General features: G+C 42.4%; 2 protein-coding genes across 2 annotated transcripts in view; one reads left to right on the top strand and one right to left on the bottom strand.

Moving 5' to 3' along the window:
• LOC134873388 (citron Rho-interacting kinase) overlaps positions 1 to 21,611 on the top strand; it is a 65,180-nt gene extending 43,569 nt beyond the window's left edge. Inside the window, exons 18-40 of the mRNA XM_063896941.1 lie at positions 73 to 208; positions 297 to 401; positions 2,658 to 2,798; positions 3,838 to 3,945; positions 4,260 to 4,497; positions 5,135 to 5,290; positions 7,436 to 7,606; positions 8,938 to 9,112; positions 11,585 to 11,673; positions 11,794 to 11,898; positions 12,027 to 12,196; positions 12,861 to 12,905; positions 13,898 to 13,978; positions 14,223 to 14,358; positions 15,033 to 15,172; positions 15,270 to 15,362; positions 15,501 to 15,609; positions 16,388 to 16,516; positions 17,287 to 17,367; positions 17,459 to 17,537; positions 18,984 to 19,157; positions 19,972 to 20,263; positions 20,865 to 21,611. Coding sequence (XP_063753011.1) covers positions 73 to 208; positions 297 to 401; positions 2,658 to 2,798; positions 3,838 to 3,945; positions 4,260 to 4,497; positions 5,135 to 5,290; positions 7,436 to 7,606; positions 8,938 to 9,112; positions 11,585 to 11,673; positions 11,794 to 11,898; positions 12,027 to 12,196; positions 12,861 to 12,905; positions 13,898 to 13,978; positions 14,223 to 14,358; positions 15,033 to 15,172; positions 15,270 to 15,362; positions 15,501 to 15,609; positions 16,388 to 16,516; positions 17,287 to 17,367; positions 17,459 to 17,537; positions 18,984 to 19,157; positions 19,972 to 20,263; positions 20,865 to 20,888 — 2,977 coding nt within the window. The 3' untranslated portion in view covers positions 20,889 to 21,611. The remainder of the gene's footprint in view (positions 1 to 72; positions 209 to 296; positions 402 to 2,657; positions 2,799 to 3,837; positions 3,946 to 4,259; positions 4,498 to 5,134; positions 5,291 to 7,435; positions 7,607 to 8,937; positions 9,113 to 11,584; positions 11,674 to 11,793; positions 11,899 to 12,026; positions 12,197 to 12,860; positions 12,906 to 13,897; positions 13,979 to 14,222; positions 14,359 to 15,032; positions 15,173 to 15,269; positions 15,363 to 15,500; positions 15,610 to 16,387; positions 16,517 to 17,286; positions 17,368 to 17,458; positions 17,538 to 18,983; positions 19,158 to 19,971; positions 20,264 to 20,864) is intronic.
• Positions 21,612 to 21,675: 64 nt separating this feature from the next.
• mtmr3 (myotubularin related protein 3) overlaps positions 21,676 to 27,838 on the bottom strand; it is a 30,921-nt gene continuing 24,758 nt past the window's right edge. The window contains 1 exon segment of the mRNA XM_063896942.1: positions 21,676 to 26,804. Coding sequence (XP_063753012.1) covers positions 26,636 to 26,804 — 169 coding nt within the window. The 3' untranslated portion in view covers positions 21,676 to 26,635.

Here is a 27,838-nt window from a genome sequence, read left to right as displayed (position 1 = left end):
AAGTAGATGATGAGGGTCGCGTGAAGAAGGAAAGTCACTTTACAAACAATGTTTTCTGCTCTCGTGCTCCAGGCTTCGTTCAGAGCAGCGCAGCTTGGAGTCTCGTCAGGCGGTGGAGCAGGCGGTGAAGGAGCACAAAGCGGAGATCGTCGCCCTGCAGCAGGCCCTCAAAGATCAGAAGATCAAGGCCGAGAGCCTCACCGACACTGTGAGCATCTCCACTCTGATATGTAACATTTACACTGTGGAGTGTTTCTCTGGTGAGCGCGTTGACAGCACTGTCTTCCTGCTCTCAGCTGAACGACCTGGAGAAGAAGCACGCCATGCTGGAGATGAACGCCCACAGTCTGCAGCAGAAGCTGGAGGGGGAGAGGGATCTGAAGCAGAGGCTGCTGGAGGAGGTGCATCATCCTACAGTGGCTTATGATTTTATATTCTATTCTATTCATTGTGTACAAATATTAGATGTTTAAAGTAGAAAGCATAACATAAATGAAACAGATACAGCCCAGAGAGGCAGATCTGGATTAATGAAGGTAAATATAATCTCCCTTAAATCAGACTGTAGTTCACCTGCAGTAAATCCAGCAGCTACCCTGCAGTATACAAAGCCATTAGAACTAGCTGCACCTTTACCAGCTCTGAGAACACTTTAATGATCAATCATTATAAAACATATCAGAGATATTATTCAGAAATGGACCAATCAGACAATGACTACTTTTACTGTCGCTACTTTAAGTACATTTAGAGGAGAGTACTTTCTACTTTCACTGGAGGAACATTTAGAATACTTTCACTGTGACAGAGTATTCCTACACTCTGGTACTTCTACTTTACTCAAGTACAAGACCTGAGTACTTCTACTTTACTCAAGTACAAGACCTGAGTACTTCTACTTTACTCAAGTACAAGGTCTGAGTACTTCTACTTTACTCAAGTACAAGATCTGAGTACTTCTACTTTACTCAAGTACAAGATCTGAGTACTTCTACTTTACTCAAGTACCAGACCTGAGTACTTCTACTTTACTCAAGTACAAGACCTGAGTACTTCTACTTTACTCAAGTACAAGATCTGAGTACTTCTACTTTACTCAAGTACCAGACCTGAGTACTTCTACTTTACTCAAGTACAAGACCTGAGTACTTCTACTTTACTCAAGTACAAGACCTGAGTACTTCTACTTTACTCAAGTACAAGACCTGAGTACTTCTACTTTACTCAAGTACAAGACCTGAGTACTTCTACTTTACTCAAGTACAAGATCTGAGTACTTCTACTTTACTCAAGTACAAGATCTGAGTACTTCTACTTTACTCAAGTACAAGACCTGAGTACTTCTACTTTACTCAAGTACAAGACCTGAGTACTTCTACTTTACTCAAGTACAAGACCTGAGTACTTCTACTTTACTCAAGTACAAGACCTGAGTACTTCTACTTTACTCAAGTACAAGACCTGAGTACTTCTACTTTACTCAAGTACAAGACCTGAGTACTTCTACTTTACTCAAGTACAAGACCTGAGTACTTCTACTTTACTCAAGTACAAGATCTGAGTACTTCTACTTTACTCAAGTACAAGACCTGAGTACTTCTACTTTACTCAAGTACAAGACCTGAGTACTTCTACTTTACTCAAGTACAAGATCTGAGTACTTCTACTTTACTCAAGTACAAGACCTGAGTACTTCTACTTTACTCAAGTACAAGACCTGAGTACTTCTACTTTACTCAAGTACAAGACCTGAGTACTTCTACTTTACTCAAGTACAAGACCTGAGTACTTCTACTTTACTCAAGTACAAGATCTGAGTACTTCTACTTTACTCAAGTACAAGATCTGAGTACTTCTACTTTACTCAAGTACAAGACCTGAGTACTTCTACTTTACTCAAGTACAAGACCTGAGTACTTCTACTTTACTCAAGTACAAGACCTGAGTACTTCTACTTTACTCAAGTACAAGATCTGAGTACTTCTACTTTACTCAAGTACAAGATCTGAGTACTTCTACTTTACTCAAGTACAAGATCTGAGTACTTCTACTTTACTCAAGTACAAGACCTGAGTACTTCTACTTTACTCAAGTACAAGACCTGAGTACTTCTACTTTACTCAAGTACAAGACCTGAGTACTTCTACTTTACTCAAGTACAAGACCTGAGTACTTCTACTTTACTCAAGTACAAGACCTGAGTACTTCTACTTTACTCAAGTACAAGACTGAGTACTTTACTTTACTCAAGTACAAGACCTGAGTACTTCTACTTTACTCAAGTACAAGATCTGAGTACTTCTACTTTACTCAAGTACAAGACCTGAGTACTTCTACTTTACTCAAGTACCAGACCTGAGTACTTCTCCTCCTCTGTCTTTGACAATGGAAAGCAGTTGCTGTTTTTTTCATCCTAACCAATTCATGCAAATGTGCTGAGCTTTATTTTTGAGATAAAAGCACTTAAAGCTGCGAATGACAAAAACCAATTATCGAATTCCTCTGTTACACTTTTAAAAGCATAATTCATTCCTGTTTTCACGCTGAGTAGTTTGCCAAATGAGGAAAAGTGGAAAAACAATTATCGAAAACATAACAACATAAACGCAGGAACGTTCGGGGTCCAGATGTGGAGCTAACATCTGTCTCCTCCGCAGCAAGAGAAGCTGCAGCAGCAGATGGACGCTCAGAAGACGCACATCTTCCGCCTGACCCAGGGTCTGCAGGACGCTCTGGACCAGACCGACCTGCTGAAGACCGAGAGGACCGACCTGGAGTACCAGCTGGAGAACGTCCAGGTGCTGCACACACACACACACACACACACACACACACACACACACACACACACACACACACACACACACACACACACACACACACACACACACACACACACACGTTTATACCCAGTTGTTTGTAGGTGCATTAGTTTGGGATGAGCTAAACCCCTATAAGGTACGACCATTTTTACATATTTTTATTTGTCATTATTTATTAATTACATATTTTTTGTACATTTTTTGAATTAGTGATTTAAATGGGCTACAATGAGCTAAAAGTACTACAATTTTTATGAAGTTTTTGTACATGTATTTGTTTGTCTTTTTTAAATGTATTTATTTTTGTATTCATTTTTATTTTATTTATTTTATTTTATTTTAATTTATTTTAAATTAATTAATTTTTATTTATTTTATTTTATTTGTATTTATTTATTTTTGTTTGATTTATTTATTTTTATTTATTTTTTCTGTATTCATTTTTATTTTATTTTATTTTATTTTAATTTATTTTAAATTAATTAATTTGTATTTATTTTTTATTTATTTATTTCTGTATTCATTTTTGCTTGTTATATTTATTTATGGTATTTGTTTTTGTTTGCTATGTTTATTTATTTTTAGTTTAATAGCCATGGTAAACCTGCCCAGAAACCCCAACTCAAGTTCAGAAGAAATGTATAATTTAAAGGAGTTTTAAACACCCAGATTTACAACAGGAAGAAAGTGAGGTCTGATATAAAGCATGCACATGGCCCTCTCTCAAACAGTGTTTCCTTAAAGGTTCATTAGTGATTAGCAGCGTTTGAACACAGCACTAATGTGTATCTGCAGGAAACACACTCTCAGATATCATGATGAGGTCCTGCAGGACTTCCTGTCTCTTGCAGTATCGTTTCCCTCCGTCACTTTCTCTTAATAACACCAGACACGTAAACACAGACATGCCCCCCCCCCCCACACACGCACACACACACTTTGCCTTACCCCCCAGCACCCTGCTGTACCCCTGACATTCATGGCAGTAGTGATGTTCACTTAGCTCCACCTGCAGGCTGTGTACTCCCATGAGAAGGTGAAGATGGAGGGCACCATCACCCAGCAGACCAAGCTCATCGACTTCCTGCAGGCCCAGGCGCACGGGGGCTCCAAGAAGAAGAAGGTCAGCGCTCTCATCGGGTGTTTTGATCTGCCTTAGTGTATTTTGGGACAGCTGTGCCGACATTGTGATTGTTTTGTGCCAGTTTTTATTTATTTATTTAAAAAACAGAGTTATAAATAAATCCTGTTTGGATTATTTCTGGATTTTTTCCCAATATTTTTTATTTCTGTTTTTTAACTTTTATTTTTATGGAAAAAAAAGTTAATTCACTTTGTAAAAAAAACCAATTCCACAATAGTTTAAACTCAGTTAATATAGAACTGGTAGATGAGAGTTGTTCAGTGTTGCAGAAGTATTTTTCCTGCTCCTCTCAGGGTCTGTTCGGCCGTCGCCGGGAGGACCTGCTGGCCGCCATGGCTGCTCAGGCCCAGGCTCAGAGTCAGGGTCAGGGTCAGGGTCCGGGTCCGGTCTCCCCGGTGCCCTCCATCCAGCCGGTGCCTCTGCAGTACAGCGACATGAAGCTGGCTCTGGACAAAGAGAGAACCCGCAGCACGGAGCTGGAGGAGGCGCTGCAGAAGATGAGAGGGGAGCTGCGGTCCCTGAGAGAGGAGGGTGAGTTACTCTCCTCTGAACTACGGAAGCCCGGAGGGGGAAAAAAACCTTGGTCTGACTGAAACCATGTATTCCATGTTTATCTCTTGATAACATATACAAGTTGGAATAGTAGGAATAATGCCTGTAAGTTATTTTTCTGTGAAACATGCCAGTGTCATTTTTGTGCATTTGTTGTTGTAATACACAATTCAGCCACCGGAGGAGGACGTCCATCAAAACCACATTTTATAAAGAGGACTTTTTACATTTGTTTTCCCCAGAAGTTCCACGTGTTTTCACAGTGTTATCTCTTTAGTTGTATTGTAAAACATGATTCTGTTCTTAAAGCTAGGATGGATAATGTGAAGTTATATCTGTTAAAATACTCTTTACATCCCGACAGACATCAGTAAATAACACATTTCGCATTTACGCGACATCTTTCTGAGCTGGTGCTGCTACTTTCATTAGAAGAATGGGATGTATTTTTTGTTTGGATACTTTTTCTAGTCTAGCTAGTTTCTTCAGTGTGACTTCTCCCCCATAAAGTCATCAACACAGGTGAGAAACCTATTGGAGATGTAATCTCCCCCGCCTCTAGCTCGACTAAACAAAGTGTCTCACACAAAGTGATGAATGAGTGGTCCCTCCCCAGCGCTGCAGTATAAGGACCTCGGGAACTCCGGGAACCCGGCCGCTCGGCAGCAGATGATCATGTCGGCCATGGTGAAGTCTCCCGAGCACCAGCAGGGCCCCCCCAACCTGAACCCCTCCAACTCTGAGCGCAGGAAGGCCACCGCAACACCCGAGGGTGAGAGAGAGATGGGAGGTTTACTGAAGTGCAGCTTCTTCTCCCTGTGTCCACAGAGCGCCTTTTCCTGAGCTTGTTTTTAAAAAGTGTTCCCTCTCCTGTAGCGTGTTCTATGGGTTTGAGTGCATGTAAATGGTCTGCAGAGGCTAAAATCCCTGTGTGCCCTACAGAGGGAGTTTCTCTCCCCCCAAGAGACTGAAAAGCAGGTGTTTTTGAGCAGATCAGACACTGAATGTTGCTACCGGTGAGTGTGAGAGTTTGACCGCAGTGGGTCGTCCCCCTCGCTCTTAGGCTCGTTCGGACAAAATGTGAGAGAAAGGATCTTCAGATTTGTTGTATTAGTGAAAAAACTATGTCAAACAAAGATATAGAAGCACACAAATATAAAGAAATCTAAGGTTGTGAAGCTACTCTGTCATAGAACTGCAGCGAAACCTTTTCACGGTGTTGGTTTCATAAAGAACATCCGACGCTGCGTTGAGGCTCCTTACTGCCAGAGAAAGACGCTCTGTGGACCCCACACACACACACACACACACACACACACACACACACACACACACACACACGCACATTTATGCAGCTTCAGATACTCGACACATGTCGTCCCTCACCTGCACACAGTCAGGAAACACACACCTGTAATGTCTCTCGTCCGGATCCTCTCTGAGACTCTTTCTATCCTTTCTCCTGCACACACCTTTCAGAGAGAAGGAGGGTCACTTTTGAAAGTAAGTGGTCCAAACTGGGGGTCTCTGCAGTTTGGTCTTTACCTCCCGTCTCCTTCATCCACATCCTTTTGGAAGGCCAGATTTTAAAAGCTCTGCACTTTGTTTATAAAACCTGAGCCATCCCTCAGCGTCTCAGTGCACAGCTTTATAAATCTGAAGCATTTTTATCTCTTGGTTGCTGAAGCTACGCCGATCTGATTTGCAGATTTCACTCCGTCCTGAGATGCACCTCACACACTGAGAGAGAGAGAGCACATTAGCTCTGCCATGCACTGAACGCTGTTTGAACCCACACTCTGAAACATAAAAATAAGGTATTATTCAGTCGTTTCATTTCCTTTTACAAAACTCTCAAGGCTACAATGTACTATATTTAAAATAATCTAAATATTATCTTGTTATATATTTATAATTTAAGTTTCCTATTTATATTATATCATATAAAGTATAAAGCACCAAGAACATCCCATAAGAAGTGTAAACAGGACATTATTAAATATATATTCTTACTTTAACTTTAACTTCTTAATTGTTTGTACAAATATATTTTTTAGGGATTTTAAAAAACTATTTGAATGAAATAACTACGTATATTTTATGCTTTTACTGCAAACTCTTACTTTAATTTAACATTTTTACAAACACATTGAGAAAAGATCCCATAAGAGATAAAGAAATACATTAAAACTATAATTATAATCATTCTGTAATTATTTATATTTATTATATTTGATATAAATTATTACTTTAACTTTTATTTTTATTTATACTTCATTTAAATATTTTTTATTTGAAATGTTTTATTTCTATTCTTTTAATCTCTTTATTTATAATCCTGCTAAACTAAACCACTTTTTTCTGGGATAAATAAAGTATTCTCATCCTAAATAATAATACTAATAATTCATTTAAACGCTCCTAATGATTTAATGTGAAATAATAAATCCACACATTTTTGTCCAATTTTCCAAATGAATATCTTTCTGTGAGACTAGAATCAGGCCTTTATTTGGAATTCAAATGTCTTGAATCAGTCTTTGAGAAGTCTTTAAAATATATGGGAGTTTGAGTTGTTGTATACATCTTTTTTTTCTGACATCCTAAAACTTAGAGCTGGAAAGTTGCATAATTGTGCTTGAAGTTGCTGATAAATCGAATTTGAAAGTGGGGTTAAAGTGTTGAATTGCCTTCAGCTGAACTCAGAGGAACCGGACTGGATGATATCTTGCATCAGAGCGTGGGCTCAAACCCAGCGGAGCGATCAGATCGATATCCTGTAGAGCATCTCCAGAGTGTAGCTGCTTCTGCATCTCGCTGAACATCCCCGCTCCTTTGGTTGTTTTGGCATGGTGCAGCGATGAAGGGGGGAGTGTTGCTCTGCCCCCACCCTCACTGTGTCCCCCGCTGTGTTCAGAGTTCAGCCGCCGTCTGAAGGACAGTCAGAGGGACCGGGACAGGGAGAGGGACCGGGGGCTGCACCACAACACCGCCCACCGCTTCACCGTGGGGCTCAACATGAGGGCCGCCAAGTGCACGGTGTGCCTGGACACCGTGCACTTCGGGCGCCAGGCGGCCACCTGCCTCGGTGAGTTCAAAGGGCGGCATCACCTTTAGATACCCAGAACAAAGGTTACATCTATATTGGGTTATGTGTTAAAGGAACAGTTCAACCCAAAAACGATCATTTGCATTTCAATCACATTTTCTTAACGCTTCAAATTGTATTTATTTTCCCAAAAATTGCAATAAAAATTCTAAAATTCGACGTCACTTTTGAGTTGCATTATTTCAAGAATCCCTTTTTTATTTTAATTACTTTAAAAATGTGATGTCTTTGAAAAATACCCCTAAAAAAATCACTTTTGAGGATTCATTTTTCTCTTCAACATTAAATTTATCATTTATCAAATTAAAAAACTCAAAGATACGAAATCAGATTTTTGGAAAGACTACCACGCATTTAAATAACTTGATTTCAGAACCTGCGTTATCTTTTTAAACCTTACCTCACGTCTTAAATATGATAATCCAAACTACAGTAAATGTTTTTGAAAAAATAACTTTAAATATTCTCCATTTTCAAAAGAAATGAGAACATTTTAAAATGATTTAAAGTCACCTTACTTTCCCAAAACACCGTCGTTATGAAAAACGGAAAACGCTTTTGAGAAACGACTCTCTTTCAGAAATGAGATCATTTGAAAATGAATCCTTGCTTCTTAAGAATCTCCTTTTTGACGAAAATGTCTCCGATGCTCCGCAGCTAACGGAGAAAAGTCGTGATGAGTGAAAGTAAATACAACATCAGTAAACAAACTCTCTCACATCTGCTGCAGAGACATGACTTTCCACTCAAACAGCACTTTTTAAAATACTGCATAAATGCTGCTCTATCCATGTGCCGTGAGTCCAAAGGGTTTTAAATAGTGATGTTTAATTCAGTTAATCAATATATGTTGGGTGTCTGCGGATCCTGTGGAGCCCGGAGAAGTTCAGGCTGAATCTGAGCCATCCTGACCTTTATTTATGCTATCTACTTTCTAAAAAGGGAGTCCATAAAGCAGATGATAAGTTCTGAGTGTTATTATCATGATGTGTGTGTGTGTGTGTGTGTGTGTGTGTGTGTGTGTGTGTGTGTGTGTGTGTGTGTGTGTGTGTGTGTGTGTGTGTGTGTGTGTGTGTGTGTAACCATGGTGATGGCTGCAGCAGCTTCCTCCCACTCGCCCCCATTGTTCTGCATCGTTCTGCATAACCTTTCAGAAGGGTGCATTTTGTGTCCGACAGCAGCAACTAGAAACAGCCAGCCCGTAATATTTGTATTTCCAATTTAATGAATACAATAACATGAAAATCAGTTTTTAACAAATAAATGACGCCACAGGTGTGCGTACCCTCCCTCTCTTTGACTCCCTGCAGAATGCCACGCTCTGTGTCACCCTAAATGCTCCCCCTGCCTGCCCTCAACCTGTGGGATGTCCAGCGACTGCTCCCTGCACCTGACCGAGGGTCTGTGTCGGGACAAAGGCAGCGCCCCCGCCCTGAAGGAGGCGGCGGGACACATGCACCTGGAGGGCTGGATGAAGATGCCCAGGTACAGACAGAGACAATAATCTTACTTATATCTGTACTTATTTATTCAAGGAGGGCAACTACACTCGACTGCATGTATGTAATCCCTTTAGTTGCTAGGCAGATTAGGATTACTGATGGTAAATATAATCTCCCTTAAATCAGACTGTAGTTCACCTGCAGTAAATCCAGCAGCTACCCTGCAGTATACAAAGCCATTCAAACTAGCTGCACCTTTACCAGCTCTGAGAACACTTTAATGATCAATCATTATAAAACATATCAGAGATATTATTCTGAAATGGACCAATCAGACAATGACTACTTTTACTGTCACTACTTTAAGTACATTTAGAGGAGAGTACTTTCTACTTTCACTGGAGGAACATTTAGAATACTTTCACTGTGACAGAGTATTCCTACACTCCGGTACTTCTACTTTACTCAAGTACAAGACCTGAGTACTTCTACTTTACTCAAGTACAAGATCTGAGTACTTCTACTTTTACTCAAGTACAAGACCTGAGTACTTCTACTTTACTCAAGTACAAGACCTGAGTACTTCTACTTTACTCAAGTACAAGACCTGAGTACTTCTACTTTACTCAAGTACAAGACCTGAGTACTTCTACTTTACTCAAGTACAAGACCTGAGTACTTCTACTGTACTCAAGTACAAGATCTGAGTACTTCTACTTTACTCAAGTACAATATCTGAGTACTTCTACTTTTACTCAAGTACAAGACCTGAGTACTTCTACTTTACTCAAGTACAAGACCTGAGTACTTCTACTTTACTCAAGTACAAGACCTGAGTACTTCTACTTTACTCAAGTACAAGACCTGAGTACTTCTACTTTACTCAAGTACAAGACCTGAGTACTTCTACTGTACTCAAGTACAAGATCTGAGTACTTCTACTTTTACTCAAGTACAATATCTGAGTACTTCTACTTTACTCAAGTACAAGACCTGAGTACTTCTACTTTACTCAAGTACAAGACCTGAGTACTTCTACTTTACTCAAGTACAAGACCTGAGTACTTCTACTTTACTCAAGTACAAGACCTGAGTACTTCTACTGTACTCAAGTACAAGATCTGAGTACTTCTACTTTTACTCAAGTACAATATCTGAGTACTTCTACTTTACTCAAGTACAAGACCTGAGTACTTCTACTTTACTCAAGTACAAGACCTGAGTACTTCTACTTTACTCAAGTACAAGACCTGAGTACTTCTACTTTACTCAAGTACAAGACCTGAGTACTTCTACTTTACTCAAGTACAAGACCTGAGTACTTCTACTGTACTCAAGTACAAGACCAGAGTACTTCTACTTTACTCAAGTACAAGACCTGAGTACTTCTACTTTACTCAAGTACAAGATCTGAGTACTTCTACTTTACTCAAGTACAAGATCTGAGTACTTCTACTTTACTCATGTACAAGATCTGAGTACTTCTACTTTTACTCAAGTACAATATCTGAGTACTTCTACTTTACTCAAGTACAAGATCTGAGTACTTCTACTTTTACTCAAGTACAAGATCTGAGTACTTCTACTTTACTCAAGTACAAGATCTGAGTACTTCTACTTTACTCAAGTACAAGATCTGAGTACTTCTACTTTACTCATGTACAAGATCTGAGTACTTCTACTTTTACTCAAGTACAATATCTGAGTACTTCTACTTTACTCAAGTACAAGACCTGAGTACTTCTACTTTTACTCAAGTACAAGATCTGAGTACTTCTGCTTTTACTCAAGTACAAGATCTGAGTACTTCTACTTTACTCAAGTATGAGATCTGAGTACTTCTACTTTTACTCAAGTACAAGATCTGAGTACTTCTACTTTTACTCAAGTACAAGACCTGAGTACTTCTACTTTACTCAAGTACAAGATCCGAGTACTTCTACTTTACTCAAGTATGAGATCTGAGTACTTCTACTTTTACTCAAGTACAAGATCTGAGTACTTCTACTTTACTCAAGTACAAGATCTGAGTACTTCTACTTTACTCAAGTACAAGATCTGAGTACTTCTACTTTACTCAAGTATGAGATCTGAGTACTTCTACTTTACTCAAGTACAAGATCTGAGTACTTCTACTTTACTCAAGTACAAGATCTGAGTACTTCTACTTTACTCAAGTATGAGATCTGAGTACTTCTACTTTACTCAAGTATGAGATCTGAGTACTTCTGCTTTTACTCCAGATCTGAGTACTTCTACATTTACTCAAGAATATCTGAGTACTTGTACTTTTACTCCAGTATATCTGAGTACTTCTCTCCCCTCTGGTATCTTTCCCTATGAGTCTCATCTCCTTGGTTTAAACTTTTTTATGAATGACTCCATGTTCTCTTCCCTGTGTGTGTGTGTGTGTGTGTGTGTGTGTGTGTGTGTGTGTGTGTGTGTGTGTGTGTGTGTGTGTGTGTGTGTGTGTGTGTGTGTGTGTGTGTGTGTGTGTGTGTGTGTGTGTTTGCAGGAATGGGAAGCGAGGCCAGGGCTGGGAGAGGAAGTACATGATCCTGGACGGGACCAAAGTGTCCGTGTACGAGATCGAGCCCAGAGAAGGTAGCCTTTAGTTTCCCCTGCAAACCACGTCAGCTTCCACACACACACACTGCCTGCAGGTATAGGAATACTCTCCTCTGTGTGTGTGTGTGTGTGTGTGTGTGTGTGTGTGTGGTTCAGATTCAGTGAAGCCTCTGGAGGAGTTTGACCTGTGTCTGACGGACGGAGAGGTGGTGGTTCATGGAGCGGTGGGGGCTTCTGAGCTCCCCAACACCTCCAAGTCAGGTACGATGCACAGCTGAGCGACACAGGACTGATCAGTGGAACCCCCCGCTCTCTCTGTTCCTGGTCCTCTTCCTGAGAGCAGCCACCTGTTCCTGCTCACTAAATACCTCTTGTTTCCCGTGGCTCAGATGTGGCCTACGTGCTGAAGCTGGAGTCGCGCTGCCACCCCCCCTGCTGGCCGGGACAGTCCGTCTACTTCATGGCTCCCAGTTTCCCCGACAAGCAGCGCTGGGTGGCGGTGATGGAGTCGGTGGTGTCTGCAGGGCGAGCCTCGCGGGAGAAGGCCGAGTCCGACGCAGTGAGTATCTCCAGGGCGGTGGGGGGTGTGGGATGGTGCTAGATAACTGTCTTAGCTGTTTAACTGTGGGGGGGGGGGGCTTAACTGAGCTGAGGATACTGTATGAGGGCTGCAGGATTTGGAACTACAGCTCCACAAGACTTCATTCAGATATTTTTACATATTATGCAAATATTGCCCGTACTGCCATTATGGGTATTATGGTCTGGATCTTACTGTGAATTTATTTGTAGGAGTTGTGAAAAAAAGTCAAAATTCTGGAAAATCTGAATTCGGTTTTTTAAAAAAATCTGAATTCTGAGAAAAAAGTTTGAATTCTAAAGAAAAAGTCCGGAATAAAACATATTAGTTTGATGCAGATCCTGCACCCAGTATGACTACATTATTATTTATTTTCCCAGATCATGCAGCCCTAGTGTGAGTGTGTGTGCAGTGTGTGTGCAGTGTGTGTAGAGGTCTACAGATGTAATGGATAAGCCCCAGTTCGTTAATATGTGTCGTTAACTGTCCCCTTCTTCTCTCCTCCTCTTCCTCCCTCCTCTCTCTCCCTCTCTCTCTCTGCTGTGTGTTGCTTCTCCATCGTGCCTCACTATATGTCCGGTATAAACGGGACTGTTGGGTTTGATTTGATCTGTTCTGTCCTCGGGTTTCACTGCACACATAGGCTGCTGTGTCCAAAAGAATAATGGTTCTGACTCCTCTGGTCCAGGTAAAAAACACAGAGCTAGATATAGACACACACACACACACACACACACACACACACACACACACACACACACACACACACACACACACACACCTTCCTTCACACTGTGGTGCATGTGTCACCCCCCTCACCTGCTTCCTCACTCTCCTCTCCTCTGCTGTGTTGTTTCTGGTTTCGTTGTTTATGACCGCGGTACACGACGTCTCACCAAGATGTTCGATCATCTTGGTGCGGATCCTGCTCCGAGGGCCCGGATCAGACGGGGTTAACCTGCTGGTGTACTCGTGTGTGTGTTTACCCCCTGATCCCCCTCTGCACACCTGATTCTGACTCGTCTGTGGGACCCAAGTCACACATAAATGCCGGCATATGAAGGCTATTGCAGGTTGCAAAAATACTGAATTCAACAAGATTCATTTTGTAGATTTCTGGAAATTAATTCTGATATTTTTAAAATATTTATACGTCAAATAAACCCTAAAAAGTCAAGCAGTTTATTATGTCTTAAAAACCTGAAAATGTCCTATTTTAAAGTCACAAATTTACTAGAAAGCCGGGTGTTGTTTTTAGACTTAATGAACCACATCGCTTCATTTTGGATCCACGTCTACAAGTGTGTGATGTTACTCTCAGATAACAGATGAGCTCATCAAATGATATTTTTTAAACCACCAAGTGGTACTACAGAAGCCCTGACATGCCGCCGTATGAACTGGACGACATAAACACTACTTATATTTACAGAAGTGGGGGGGGGGCATGTTTCAGAAGGATGTGAAACCAGTGCTCTCCTCACTGTAAACACTTCACAAGGACAACTTACTAACTCAACTTCAGCAGAAACTTGTGACTTGGTCCCACCTCTGACACTAACTCTGCACACAGTCCTGCAGCCCCTCCCTCTGCTGCACCCCCCCCCCACCCTCCACCCTCCTGAGGTCATGTAGAGGTTATGACCCGTTGACCCCAATCCCTCTTCTCTTTTCTTACAGAAGCTGTTAGGAAACTCTCTGCTGAAGCTGGAAGGAGACGACCGGCTGGACATCAACTGCACCCTCCCCCTCACTGATCAGGTGCATGATATCATGTGTTTAATATGTATTTATGAAGGAAGGGACGATGCACGTTCATATGAGCAGTTGAGTGCATCATGCATACGTGCCAGAGGTAGGTAGATGGCATGCACAGATAATTAGAATAAGACATATCCACCTTCACATTTATTTTACAGTATAATGATCTGGAACAGAAGCTCGGGACTCACTGGTGCTCCTTTCAGGCAGAATAATTACAGTGATGCTGTTTCTCCTGCTGCAGATTGTCCTGGTGGGCTCTGAGGAGGGTCTCTACGCTCTGAACGTCATCAAGAACTCTCTGACGCACATCCCCGGCCTGGGCTCCGTCTTTCAGATCCAAATCATCAAAGAACAGGAGAAGCTGCTGATGATCGTCGGTCAGTGATCCTGCTTTATAGCCCAACATTAGCCTCCTTTAGCTTAGCGGTGGTGAGGTGAAGTCATGTGACCGTGCTGTAGTTCCTTTATAGCCCAACATTAGCCTCCTTTAGCTTAGCGGTGGTGACCTGAAGTCATGTGACCGTGCTGTAGTTCCTGTATAGCCCAACATTAGCCACCTTTAGCTTAGCGGTGGTGAGGTGAAGTCATGTGACCGTGCTGTAGTTCCTTTATAGCCCAACATTAGCCTCCTTTAGCTTAGCGGTGGTGACGTGAAGTCATGTGACCGTGCTGTAGTTCCTTTATAGCCCAACATTAGCCACCTTTAGCTTAGCGGTGGGGATGTAAATATCATTTTAAACACATTTCACTTTGAGTTGCCTTGTATTATTATGTGCTTTATAATGAAATTTGCCTTGACTTCACAGAGCACATCTCAAACGTTCACTGCAATTATAGTTATTCTCATTTGATTGTCACACAGTGACTCAGAAGTCAATTGTTCCTTATCTTGGAACACCAATCACTCTGTGACGTGTGTGTGTGTGTGTGTGTGTGTGTGTGTGTGTGTGTGTGTGTGTGTGTGTGTGTGTGTGTGTGTGTGTGTGTGTGTGTGTGTGTGTGTGTGTGTGTGTGTGTGTGTGTGTGTGTGTGTGTGTGTGTGTGTGTTTAGGGGACGAGCGGGCGCTGTGTCTGGTGGAGATTAAGAGGGTGAAGCAGTCTCTGGCTCAGTCTCACCTGCCCAGTCAGTCTGAACTCTCCCCCTACATCTTTGAGACGGTGAAGGGCTGCCATCTGTTCGCTGCGGGGAGAGTACGTCCCTTCACCTCCGTCACACTCCAGACAAAGCTTCAGAGGGTCTTGTTTGTTTGTTTGTTTGTTGTAAATAATCATGTTCATCTCTTTACAGATAGACAACGGACCGTGTATCTGTGCTGCTATGCCGAACAAGATAACCATTCTGCGCTACAACGACAATCTCAACAAGTACTGCATCCGGAAGGTGAGTATGGTCTTTTTTTGGGGGGGATTTTTCTACACACTATACTGTTACTTTTTAAAGATTTATGACATATTTTAATTCCATTTTGTAATGATTATTTTGTGATATTATTCTCGTTGTCCTCGTTGTTCCTCTCAGGAGATCGAGACCCTGGAGCCGTGCAGCTGCATCCACCTGACGAGCTACAGCATCATCATCGGCACCAACAAGTTCTACGAGATCGAGATGAAGCAGTTCGTGCTCGAGGGTGAGGAGGGGGAGGCAGAGGAGGAGGAGGAGGAGGAAGTCACAACACAACATGAACACAGCAGCAGATTACGGGTTGAAAAATCTAACCCAGAGCAGACGAGCCGATCTGAGGGTTTCCTGCAGACCCTTTTTTGATACCATGACTTCAAATGATCTTGAATATATCTTTTATATACTCCTTTTTTTACATATTATACTTCACTTTTTGGGATTTTTAGATACTTGTACTGTGACTTTTTACGTTGTTGTTTTTAAATATTAAACTATTACTTTGGATGATCCTTAAAAAGTAGACAAAGGCCTTTTATTCGTAAAGTAATAAGGCGGTATTTATGATCTTTAGGTGCTATATTTTCACCTGTTTTTTTATTACATGCAATACTTCATTTTATTCTTGAGTTTTTTAAATATCTTTCTGTGACTTTGCTTTTTTTAAATATTCAGTTCCTTTTTATGATCCTTCAAAAGTCTAAAAATGCAATAAATGAATTCATATAAAAATAAACCCTAACTTTATTTATAATGGATTTTTGAAAAGTATTTAAAATGTTAAGAAACAGGATTATTAAATCTCTAAATAATTGGTAACCTACTGTAATTAACTAATTGAAAATCTAGTGGCATTTAAAGATCTTGCATGCACACATTATAGCATTTTACTGACCATCTTTTCTTCTTCCTTTCCCATAGAGTTTCATCTTTCGGTTGCAAGCTTCTCCTGTGTTTTTACAGCTTAAAAGAATGTTAAATATTGTGTGTCTGGGTCGGTCCCGCAGAGTTCCTGGATAAGAACGACGTGTCCCTGGCCTCGGCGGTGTTCGCGGCCTCCTCTCACAGCTTCCCCATCGCCATCATGCAGGTGGCCAGCAGCCTGCAGAAGGAGGAGTACCTGCTGTGCTTCCACGGTGCGTTCACACGCGCTCTGAATGCTCTGAGCTAGTAAATAATGTCAACAACAATAATATGAGTTAACAGCAGCCCTATAGACTAGGGAATAAGTCAGCAATGTGTTTGTTTTGTTTACCCGGGTGGCTTTCTGTAACAAAAGCTGTGACTTAAAAAAGACTTCTCTAATTATGATGATACTAACACGCATTATTGTTGACAGTAAAATATAAATTGTAGTTTAAAAATGCACAATAACTACCAAAATCTAAAGAAAGAGAAATAAGACAATACAAGAAAATATATTATAATAAGAAATATATAAAAACATAAATGTATTTAAATATAAAATAATATTATAACACATTTCTATTGAATCATATCAGAAACACAAAGGCAGCTCCTAATGACCGCAGTCAGGAGTCACTTATTCATTTATGTATTTATTAAAACAATGACAACAACAGGGCTTAAGATGCAGAATTGAGCTCATATTTTGACTCAAATGTTCAATAAAATCAAAGTTTTGAAGTTTGTTTTAATTGGCTCGAACTCTGAAACAATTTGGGATGTCTCTGACAGGATGAGACTGAAGTAGAGCAGCTCAAACTTTAGAAGGAAGGAGGATGAGGTTTCCTTTCTAGGATAAAACGAGGACATTTGACTCATGAGTAATGGAAGAGAAGAGCCGACGAAATGTGCATTACACAAGGAAATAGAAAGTCATGCAGTTGTACTCCTTCACAATGAAATCTAGAGGAGGGAACAGTGAGTTGTGTTTCTGTGGCAGAGTTCGGAGTGTTTGTGGACACGTACGGACGAAGGAGCCGCACCGAGGACATCAAGTGGAGCCGCCTGCCTCTGTCCTTCGGTAGAGACACACCTTTAACTCTCTCAACGCTTTTAATGAATCAGTTCAGCAGAATATATAATGTAACGATGACACTGTGTCTGTGCTGCAGCCTACAGAGAGCCCTACCTGTTCGTCACCTACTTCAACTCTCTGGACGTCATCGAGGTGCAGGGACACGCCTCTCTGGGGTGAGACACACCGAGTACCTGAGAAATGAGACGACTAAACGTCATCACGCCCAACATTAGCCGCCTTTAGCTTAGCGGTGGTGACGTGGAGTCATGTGACCGTGCTGTAGTTCCTTTATAGCCCAACATTAGCCGCCTTTAGCTTAGCGGTGGTGATGTGGAGTCATGTGACCGTGCTGTAGTTCCTTTATAGCCCAACATTAGCCTCCTTTAGCTTAGCGGTGGTGACGTGAAGTCATGTGACCGTGCTGTAGTTCCTTTATAGCCCAACATTAGCCTCCTTTAGCTTAGCGGTGGAGACGTGAAGTCATGTGACCGTGCTGTAGTTCCTTTATAGCCCAACATTAGCCTCCTTTAGCTTAGCGGTGGTGATGTGGAGTCATGTGACCGTGCTGTAGTTCCTTTATAGCCCAACATTAGCCTCCTTTAGCTTAGCAGTGGTGACGTGAAGTCATGTGACCGTGCTGTAGTTCCTTTATAGCCCAACATTAGCCTCCTTTAGCTTAGCGGTGGTGATGTGGAGTCATGTGACCGTGCTGTAGTTCCTTTATAGCCCAACATTAGCCTCCTTTAGCTTAGCAGTGGTGACGTGAAGTCATGTGACCGTGCTGTAGTTCCTTTATAGCCCAACATTAGCCTCCTTTAGCTTAGCGGTGGTGACGTGAAGTCATGTGACCGTGCTGTAGTTCCTTTATAGCCCAACATTAGCCGCCTTTAGCTTAGCGGTGGTGACCTGAAGTCATGTGACCGTGCTGTAGTTCCTTTATAGCCCAACATTAGCCTCCTTTAGCTTAGCGGTGGTGACGTGAAGTCATGTGACCGTGCTGTAGTTCCTTTATAGCCCAACATTAGCCTCCTTTAGCTTAGCGGTGGTGACGTGAAGTCATGTGACCGTGCTGTAGTTCCTTTATAGCCCAACATTAGCCGCCTTTAGCTTAGCGGTGGTGACGTGAAGTCATGTGACCGTGCTGTAGTTCCTTTATAGCCTAACATTAGCCTCCTTTAGCTTAGCGGTGGTGACGTGAAGTCATGTGACCGTGCTGTAGTTCCTTTATAGCCCAACATTAGCCTCCTTTAGCTTAGCGGTGGTGACGTGAAGTCATGTGACCTTGCTGTAGTTCCTTTATAGCCCAACATTAGCCGCCTTTAGCTTAGCGGTGGTGACGTGAAGTCATGTGACCGTGCTGTAGTTCCTTTATAGCCCAACATTAGCCGCCTTTAGCTTAGCGGTGGAGACGTGAAGTCATGTGACCGTGCTGTAGTTCCTTTATAGCCCAACATTAGCCGCCTTTAGCTTAGCGGTGGTGACGTGAAGTCATGTGACTGTGCTGTAGTTCCTTTATAACACTTTATTTTCTGCAATAATCCAAACTCACATGGAGAAATCCCATTGACCATGTCCCCCCTGCACCTCTTTACTCCCCACATCTCTGTCTCTACCTCCAGTCCCACAGTGCTGGCTCACCTGGACATCCCTAACCCGCGCTACCTGGGCCCCGCCATCTCCTCGGGGGCCATCTACCTGGCCTCCTCCTACCAGAATAAGCTGCGGGTCATCTGCTGCAAGGGGAGTCTGATCCGGGAGTCCGGGGAGCTGCAGAGGACCGGCTCCAGCAGAGGGTCAGAAACCTTCCATTTAAATCTTATTATTGTATTTGCAAACGTCCTGGTATGAAGCATAAACCACCGGCCAAAGTCATTGAGTGCATGAACATTATAAATACTACACAAAACTCCCTGAGCAGCAACAACACCAACAAAGAGAGGAGCAATTCAGAATTTTAATTAAAGTATGTGTGTGGGTGGGATAAAAACACTTGAATGCCCGTCAAACACTTTAAAAACAACAACAACAACAACAACACCTCTGACCTCTGACCTCTGCTATTGTTGAAGTGTGGGGTCACGCTCACAGGTAGACTCCTCTGTTTATCAAACGGGGTGACACCGCCCTCTGCTGGTGGAGCGCAGAGTTAGTCCTGAGGACAAAATATAAAATGTCATTTCACCTGAAACACAAACACTAGAAGGAATATTAAACACAGTTTCTCTTTCGTTATTTACCCGTTAACTTCTCCCTGTACATTTTACATTTATGTCTCATTTAAAATGCCGTTCTTGCACACTCCATGTAAATAATATCCCACTTTCATTTTGTGTTAGCTGTCATTTAGACCTTTAATGGTGTTGCAGACTCACGGTCAGCCTTTATATTTCCCTTCTTTAGTTTACTCCGGATGTTTCTGTTTGTGTGATCTTTTATTTTCTGCTCTTTTTTATTTTAATATGTGCAATACTTGTTTGACATGCTGCTGCAACGAATCTGTCATATGTATATTATAGAAGTGCTTTGAATGTGTTAACGATGTGTTTACAGCTGGAGGAACAAAAGATTATTCATATGTTTGTAACCCCCCCCCCCCCCTCCCTGCAGGAGCCCCAGTAAGCGCGGCCCCCCCACCTACACAGAGCACATCTCCAAGCGTCTCACCTCGGGCCCCGGCAGCCACGACGGTCTCCACCGGGAGCCCAGCACCCCCCACCGGTACCGGGAGGGCCGCACCGAGTTCCGGCGGGACAAATCCCCCGCCCGGCCCGCCCTGGAGCGGGAGAAGTCCCCGGGTCGGGTTCTGGACAGCCGCAGGGAGCGGTCCCCGGGGCGGTTCGGTGACAGCAGCCGCCTCCACGCGGGGTCCGTCCGCACGCAGCTGGCCCCCGTCAACAAGGTGTGGACCCTCATCCGTACACTCATCAGATCCTCTGATCCTCGTGGTTATCTCCTCCGAGTCTCCGCCTCTTCCATCAGTTCAGTTATTAACCAATCCTTAATCATTCTTACAGAAACAAATCTGTGGAGTCGTTTAAAGTCACAGTGTTTCACAAACGGGGTTTCTATAGAATTCATTCAGTCACAGACTAACCCAATGAGAGCTCAGTGAGCCTCAGGGAACACGGCAGGCGCTCAAATCCATACTGTCATAAAATCTGTGAAAAACGCTCGACTAATAACCTTCATTTAGTGAGCTGTAAAAAAGTCACAGTGAAGATAAACATATTATATTTTGCTGATGTTTTCTTTTTAAAGTCGTGTAAAAAAGGTCAAATTTTAAACATTTAAATAAATTAAAATATTTATAAAATCTCAGTATATTAATTATAGTTCGTCCAAAAAAGTGTCATAGAAGTCAAAGCAAAGTCAAAGTGCATCACAGCATTTTATAAATTATATTTTTAAAGTTGAGTATTAAAAAATACCCCAAATGTTTATAAAAAAGTCTCATAGATCTCTCTCTCTCCCTCTGATGACCCCCTGTCTCTGTCCCACAGGTCTGGGATCAGTCATCGGTGTGAGTCCTGGAGGATGAAGAGGAACCCCGATTCCCCCCACACACACACACGCACACACACACACACACACCGCCTGTACATAGTGCCGCTGCTCGTGCACTCTCCTCTCCTCCTCACCCGTTGGACTCTGATGATGGGAGGTGTAAATACCGCCGGGAGTTTTTATAGATACAGGGAACCGTCGGCGGGGGGGCCAGGTCTATTTTTTTTAAAACTGAGTTTCTAAAGAAGTTGCGGGGAGATTAACGATGTCGTTGGTTTACGAAATATAGCATCAACATAATCCGGTTTAACAAAGACTCTGAGGAGCCGCACCCTGCACCTCCTCCTCTGCTCCTGCATTATATTTATCAGCTTTCTGGTCAGATGTGACGCTGCGCTCCTCCTGGTGTTGTTTCAGCAGAGAGACGTGCTGCCGTGACGTGGTGTCGTCCTCGGGAGCCTCTGTAACGCAGAGCCACTCACTCCTCCTCCTCTACCTTTTCCTCCTCTTACTCATCCTCCTCCTTTTCCTCCTCTTACTCCTGCTAGTCCTCCTCCTCTTCTTCCTTCTTTTCCCCTTCCTCCTTTTCCTCCACCTCATTATCCTCTTCTCCCCCCCCCCCTCCCCTCCTCCTCCTCCTCCTCTCTGGTTGTTTCTTTGTGTTCAGTATCTTTGATGTTTGACAGTGATTAATATTCTCCTGATTTATAGAGATGTAAAACCAGTACATTAAACATGATTCAAGTGTGTTCCTGTGTGTGTGTGTGTGTGTGTGTGTGTGTGTGTGTTCAGAGCAGACGGACACGGTAGGTTTATCTACTTTATTTGTCCTTTAATTCTACAACAATGTAATGCTCTTTAAAAGTAAATCCGACAGAAACAAAATATTCAGACTGAACGAGGAGCACTTGTCGTTACAGGAAGTCGCTATGTACAGCTACACACTCCTCACACACACACACACTCACACACACACTCTCACACTCACACACACTCTCTCACACTCACTCACGCACACACACCAGAGGAGGAGGTTCAAAGTGCTTCAAAAACCGACGGGAGGAAAATCAAACTGAAGCACGGGCCGTCCCTCTGAGAGAGACCCGCCTGCACACCGCTTGGCACCAGTCTCCACTAAAAGAGAGACACACACACACACACACACACACACACACGATAACTGGGCCTTAGCAGTCAGCGTGACTTCGAGAAATAAAACAACAAATGCAGAACAGGAGAACTTCCTGGGAGGAAAATAAAAGCACAGCGAGGGATGTGTGTGTGTGTGTGTGTGTGTGTGTGTGTGTGTGTGTGTGTGTGTGTGTGTGTGTGTGTGTGTGTGTGTGACAACCAACAATTTAACCTCATACACACTCACTTTACAATACTGAGAAGCAACACACACTCTCAGCTCTAACGTGACGCACCCTGTGGCAGTGTGTACTTTGTGTCGTGTGCAAAAGGTGTGTGTTTAAGACGTTTCACATTCATGGGGGGAGACGGAGCGCCGGGGAGGGGGGGGGGGGGAGAGGAGATCAATGCTGCTGCAAAAGGACGTCTAATTTGAACAAATCACTATTTAAAAGGGTTATGAAGTGTCAGCACTCAATTTCCTTTTCCTATTTGGGGGATTAGAACAGAATGTCCACTGTGACGCATTATTAGAGCGGATTACCGATACAGTTCAAGCGTCTTAATTGGATAATTGGATAATTGGATATTCACATGAATATTTATCATTGACCCTGAGGATTTATTACATTTGTTTGAGTGAATGAATATAACTCAGACATTTTGGTGTTTTTGAGGCTAGGGGAAATATAGTTTCTGATCTTAATCTGTAACTAAAGGCAAATAATGAAGGACTTTATTAGGGCTGTATTTACTTTGTATTATTATTTGTATTTTAGTTTTTAAGCGTCCTAAGTAATGAGGTTTTTATTATTTAAACCTTATATATTACATATTTAATCACCTAAATAATCCCCACGGTGTATAATGCATATTAATGGAAAATACAAAATCATCATTTTGTATTTTTGAACACAAAGACAATATTGTAATTAATTCAATTAATTCACAAACAGTTTTTGGAAATGTTTGCATCACTTGAATATGAAAAAACACTCAAATAAAATAATAAATAATGTAAGTTAAGCCTCATGTTTAAAAAAGTGCAAAAATACCGGCTAAAAAGGAAAGGAAAGACCAAAATATTTGGTACAGCCTTAATAAGATCCCAGGTCAGATTTGCATAATATACTTCAGATCTAAAATCAGAGGCAGCAGCATAATCTACAAATAAATCCAAGGGTTAAAGCCACTGTTTTTAGGTGTTTGGGTCAAACTGAATGAACAGAAATGAATGAGAGAGAGATTAAAGGTGTAGCTGCTGAACCAAACACCACGAACACAGGAGGGCGAGAGAACGACACCTCGGAGTTAAAGTGATGCATATTCCTCCGATCGTCCAACAGAAACAAGAGGACCATTAAAATGTGTACGGTACCTTTAATTCTCTAAAGGGAAATATAACAAAGGCTGTTGTGGGTGGTGTGTGTGTGTGTGAACAAAGTAGAGGTAGTGTGTGTAGATGGGTGTAATGGTGTGTGAGTGAGGGGGGGGGTATTTTCTGGACCCCTCTTCTCTGTGCATAGACGTCTCAGCGGCTGCACACACTCTTCTCTCTTTTTGCACTATTTTATTTATCTTATCTGCACCATGTATGTTGAGTTGTCGGAGGAGCATGGGACATAAGATTTTCATTGCCAACATATACGCTGTATGTGCAGAGCATATGACCAATAACACCTTGAAACACTCTGATTCCAATATGCTAATGATGCTAAATGCTATCCCCTGTACACCTACACATCCTCTCATGATTGGCTGATACAAAACAGGTGGAACAGAGCGGCCCGCGGATCAGAAGCATCAACACTGATTATCCGGTGGCAATTCAATTGTCTGGGGTTTCTTTTTTAAAACAGCAATTCAAAACCTACATAAATTAAACCACCGCAGCATCACACAGGACGTCCTGCTTCTCTATTTAAAAAACCCACAGCTGTCATCTTCAACAAAATATATTTCTTCTGCATTAAACAACATGAGAAAAACAAAGAAATAAAAAATGATCTTTTGGTGACTAATTAAGAGAGCCACTAATTCAAGGATTCTATACATTTGTCTTAAACGCTATATCTGAATATATTATTTTATTCACTTATCTTACAAAAAACAGTGTGTGTGTGTGTGTGTGTGTGTGTGTGCGAGAGGAGGTCATTGGATGGTGCGAGTCTCCGCTTCTTAAAACGCCGAGAGCCCTTTCTGCCTTACGCTCCTCCACACCTCGGCCAATCAGAGCGGAGGACACAAGTGATGTCATAATTAAATCACAAAAACACAGCTTTTAGAATAGATTTTGGATTATCAACACTTGTGTTTCCCGTGAGAGGCTGAAGAGTCGAGGGAGACGCCCAGTGCCTGCTGGGTAATAAAAGTGGGAGGATGTGTGTGTGTGTGTGTGTGTGATGATAACACACTGTCAGACACAGTCAATCAGCTGTTCCAAACATCACTGATGAATAAAAACAATAACTGAGCCTCGTGGAAGGAGTACATATTCACTCTGGGTAACGCTTCCTATGAAACACATGTCTGATATTATAAACACACTGCTTACGGCTCTCTGTCTTAGACAAACCCCCACCTCTGTTATTCATTATTAAAGTCACTATTTCTGCACAAATGTCAGGAAATTGGTCTAAATAATTGATCATTTCCTTTGAAAAAATGAAATGATTTTGGTTTTTCACCGACATTTAAAACATCACCTTGGATTTTCACTAATAAATAAACAAAGCCAGTAATTTAGTAAATAAACGGGGCATTCATATGACTTTACAGCCATAAGTAAGCACTCTTTAATGCTCTAACTGCTTCATAACAATTACTCTCAGATCAAAAGTGTTTCATATTGTTTCAGAAGGTCAGGTTTGAAAGGATTTCCTGAATTATATTTCCCATATTTGTTAAAGAGGGAACTGGCTCCTTATTTTCAGATGATACAAGGAGTTACAACCTGGTGTTATTGCCGTTGTGAAACATGATCATCGGAGTGTGTTTATAATGCATTATAGACATGGTCGTCATAGAAAGCGCTACCATAGAAAACAGCTTCCTGTCCGGAGCATTTAAAGGGCCAGCTCACCCAAAATGAGTAACGAGGGGTTGGTAACGAGGCAGTGCTATGCGGTGGGCGGTGGCAAAGTGGTTAGGGGCTTGACCTGGAAACTGGAAGGTCACCAGTTCAAGTCCCCGAAAGACCAAGTGCCACCGTGGTGTCAGACACTGGTTACCTACACTGCTCCCCGGGCGCTGTACATAATGGCAGCCCACTGCTCCTAACACTAGGATGGGTCAAATGCAGAGACCGCATTTCGTTGTCCTAGTACTTGTACTCTGTGCAATGACAATAAAGTTGAATCTTGAATCTAATTCATTCAGCTTATTATTCAGACTAAAGGTCACTATCTTCTGCCACTTAATGGACTTGTTTATAACGGAAAGTGTCAGCCCTTTTGAACTTCTCTCAAACGGGGAAAATAAAACACATTAAGAAGCACGGTTGGAGAGGAAACGGGGGTTTGGGAGTTTGAGCGTACTGGCCCTTTAAGAGCTCATCAGGCTGTCACCATAACTACCGTTTCCACTTATTATAGGATGTACATCAACCTCTATATCATTGTGTTTACATAACCATTTCAGCCCACAGGATGCAGGTTTGTTCCTAGGACCACATTTGATTGAGTTCTTTGGTTTCCTATTCTTAATAACAGTTCATAATTTCCTTTTTGGTTTTATTAAATCTGAGCATTTATTTCCTGTTCCTCTGTCTGAATATTTCAAATCATTTAAATGTCATCAGTCAGTTAAAGTCTGATTAATTCAGGGTATTTTGAATATGTTCTTCATTTAAACGTCTGAATATGATTAATATTTACATCATTTGTTTATTTAATTAAGTCTATAATTGATTTTGGTTTTGAATGAAATTTCAATAAAAATAAATCAAAAATCTCAAGAATTAATAAAGATTTGTACTTTTTGGGAATATGAAGGTTATTTCAATATCTGAATATTACGAACAGATAACAATAATATACTCTTACTGTTTCAGTCTGATTTATTCACTAAAATATTATTAAATACCCTTTATTTGAATATTTCTGATCCAATTCCAGAGTCTGGACTTTATGTTTTAGGTTGTGCACGCATTAGTTTCCTCTAGCAGCAGCACCACATCAGCGGCCTGAGATGGACTTATAAACACAACAATAAGGCAGCAGTTTGTGGGACAACATCTGGTCTGACAGCAGTGTTTACGGCGACACCCCTCCAGGCGTTTTAAAGTCCTGATTCTTTCGGCTCACACCGTCCGGGCTGAGAGGAGCGTGACGGGGACCGATGAAGCGCAGAGGCTCCAGCGCCCGGCCGCTCCGAGGCTCCGGGACGCCCATCCTCACTCCTGCAGACTCGGGGGGGGTGGGTGTGGGGGGTTGCTGCAGACCCACACACACACCCACACACACACACACACACACACACACACACCCCTGTGCACCTTCTCTCTGTATATACACCGGCAGCACACACACACACACACACACACACACACACACACACACACACACTCAAGAGTCTACGGGACATTCGGTGTATCTCCCTGCAGCAGATGCATCGTGCCCCCCCCACCCACCCCCCCTCAGGTGGAGTTGGCGGTGAGGGGGGGCTTCTCCAGCTCCAGGGGGGCGGGGCTGAGCTTCAGGTTGCCGTAGCAACTGTTGCAGACGCGGCTGGGCTCGAACAGCTGCTGGCTTGGCACTGGGATCTTCTGCTCGCAGCAGCTGGCGCAGAACACGTTACCGCAGTTCCTGCACACACACACACACACACACACACACACACAGGCGGTCACTGCACTACCCTCCAAGAGAGACACAACAGGAAATCCCCCCCATACAAGAGGAACCGATGTTAATGGAGATTATTTCATAAAGTCTGGGTTGGAGTGTAGCTAACCCTCTGGGGCCGTGAGGTCATGTGACCGCGCTGTAGCTCTGAACCCTCACGTCAGCTGTTAACTTCAGAAACCATAACGTGGTGTTAGTGTGTGCTGAACTACAGAAACTGTGTTAGTATAAAGTGTGTGTCCTGTAAACCAGCTGTGTGTCATTCTGAATCCATCTTTAACAACCAGCCGTTAATGAACACACACACACACACACACACACACACACACACACACACACACACACACACACACACACACACACACACACACACACACACACACACACACACACACACACACACACACACACACACACACACACACACACACACACACACACACACACACACACCACACACACCTCTATCTGCCTCCTCACCCTGAGCAGAGACTAAAACTACAGATCTAAATCTATTTCACTCTCCAGCCTGGGGGGGTGAGATGCAGGCGGCTGGTTCGGGGCAGCATGCTGCTGGGGGGAGGAGAGAGGAGGAGGTGGTGGGGGGCAATGGTAGGAGGGGTGTTGAAGCGGAGGAAATCTGCTTTGTGTAAGGTTTGAATCAGGGCTGCATGATCTTCTTCCTGGGATTTAAAGACGTTTGTTTTGTACGTTTTCTAAAAGCATTATTCAAACACCAAATGAAGACGCTTGATCTGTAAAACCTTCATCATAAAGCTGAGCCTACGGATTACAGGAAGTCACGGGAAACACTGGAGAAGCTTTGAGAAGAGACTATCATTTGAATGCTGGTTAACCTGCTGATTGTTTCCTGGGTTAGTCTGTACTGGTCTGTAATAAGTGAGAAAAGGGTCAAAATTAAAACTAGAGGAAACTGGAACCTTTTCACTTTTTAAAGAGTTCTTAGTGTTTGTTGTATTAAATAAAGATTATTT

Source organism: Eleginops maclovinus, chromosome 12 (assembly GCF_036324505.1).
Source record: "Eleginops maclovinus isolate JMC-PN-2008 ecotype Puerto Natales chromosome 12, JC_Emac_rtc_rv5, whole genome shotgun sequence".
NCBI classification, from domain to species: Eukaryota; Metazoa; Chordata; class Actinopteri; order Perciformes; family Eleginopidae; genus Eleginops; species Eleginops maclovinus.
This window is presented reverse-complemented; position numbering and strand designations above follow the sequence as displayed.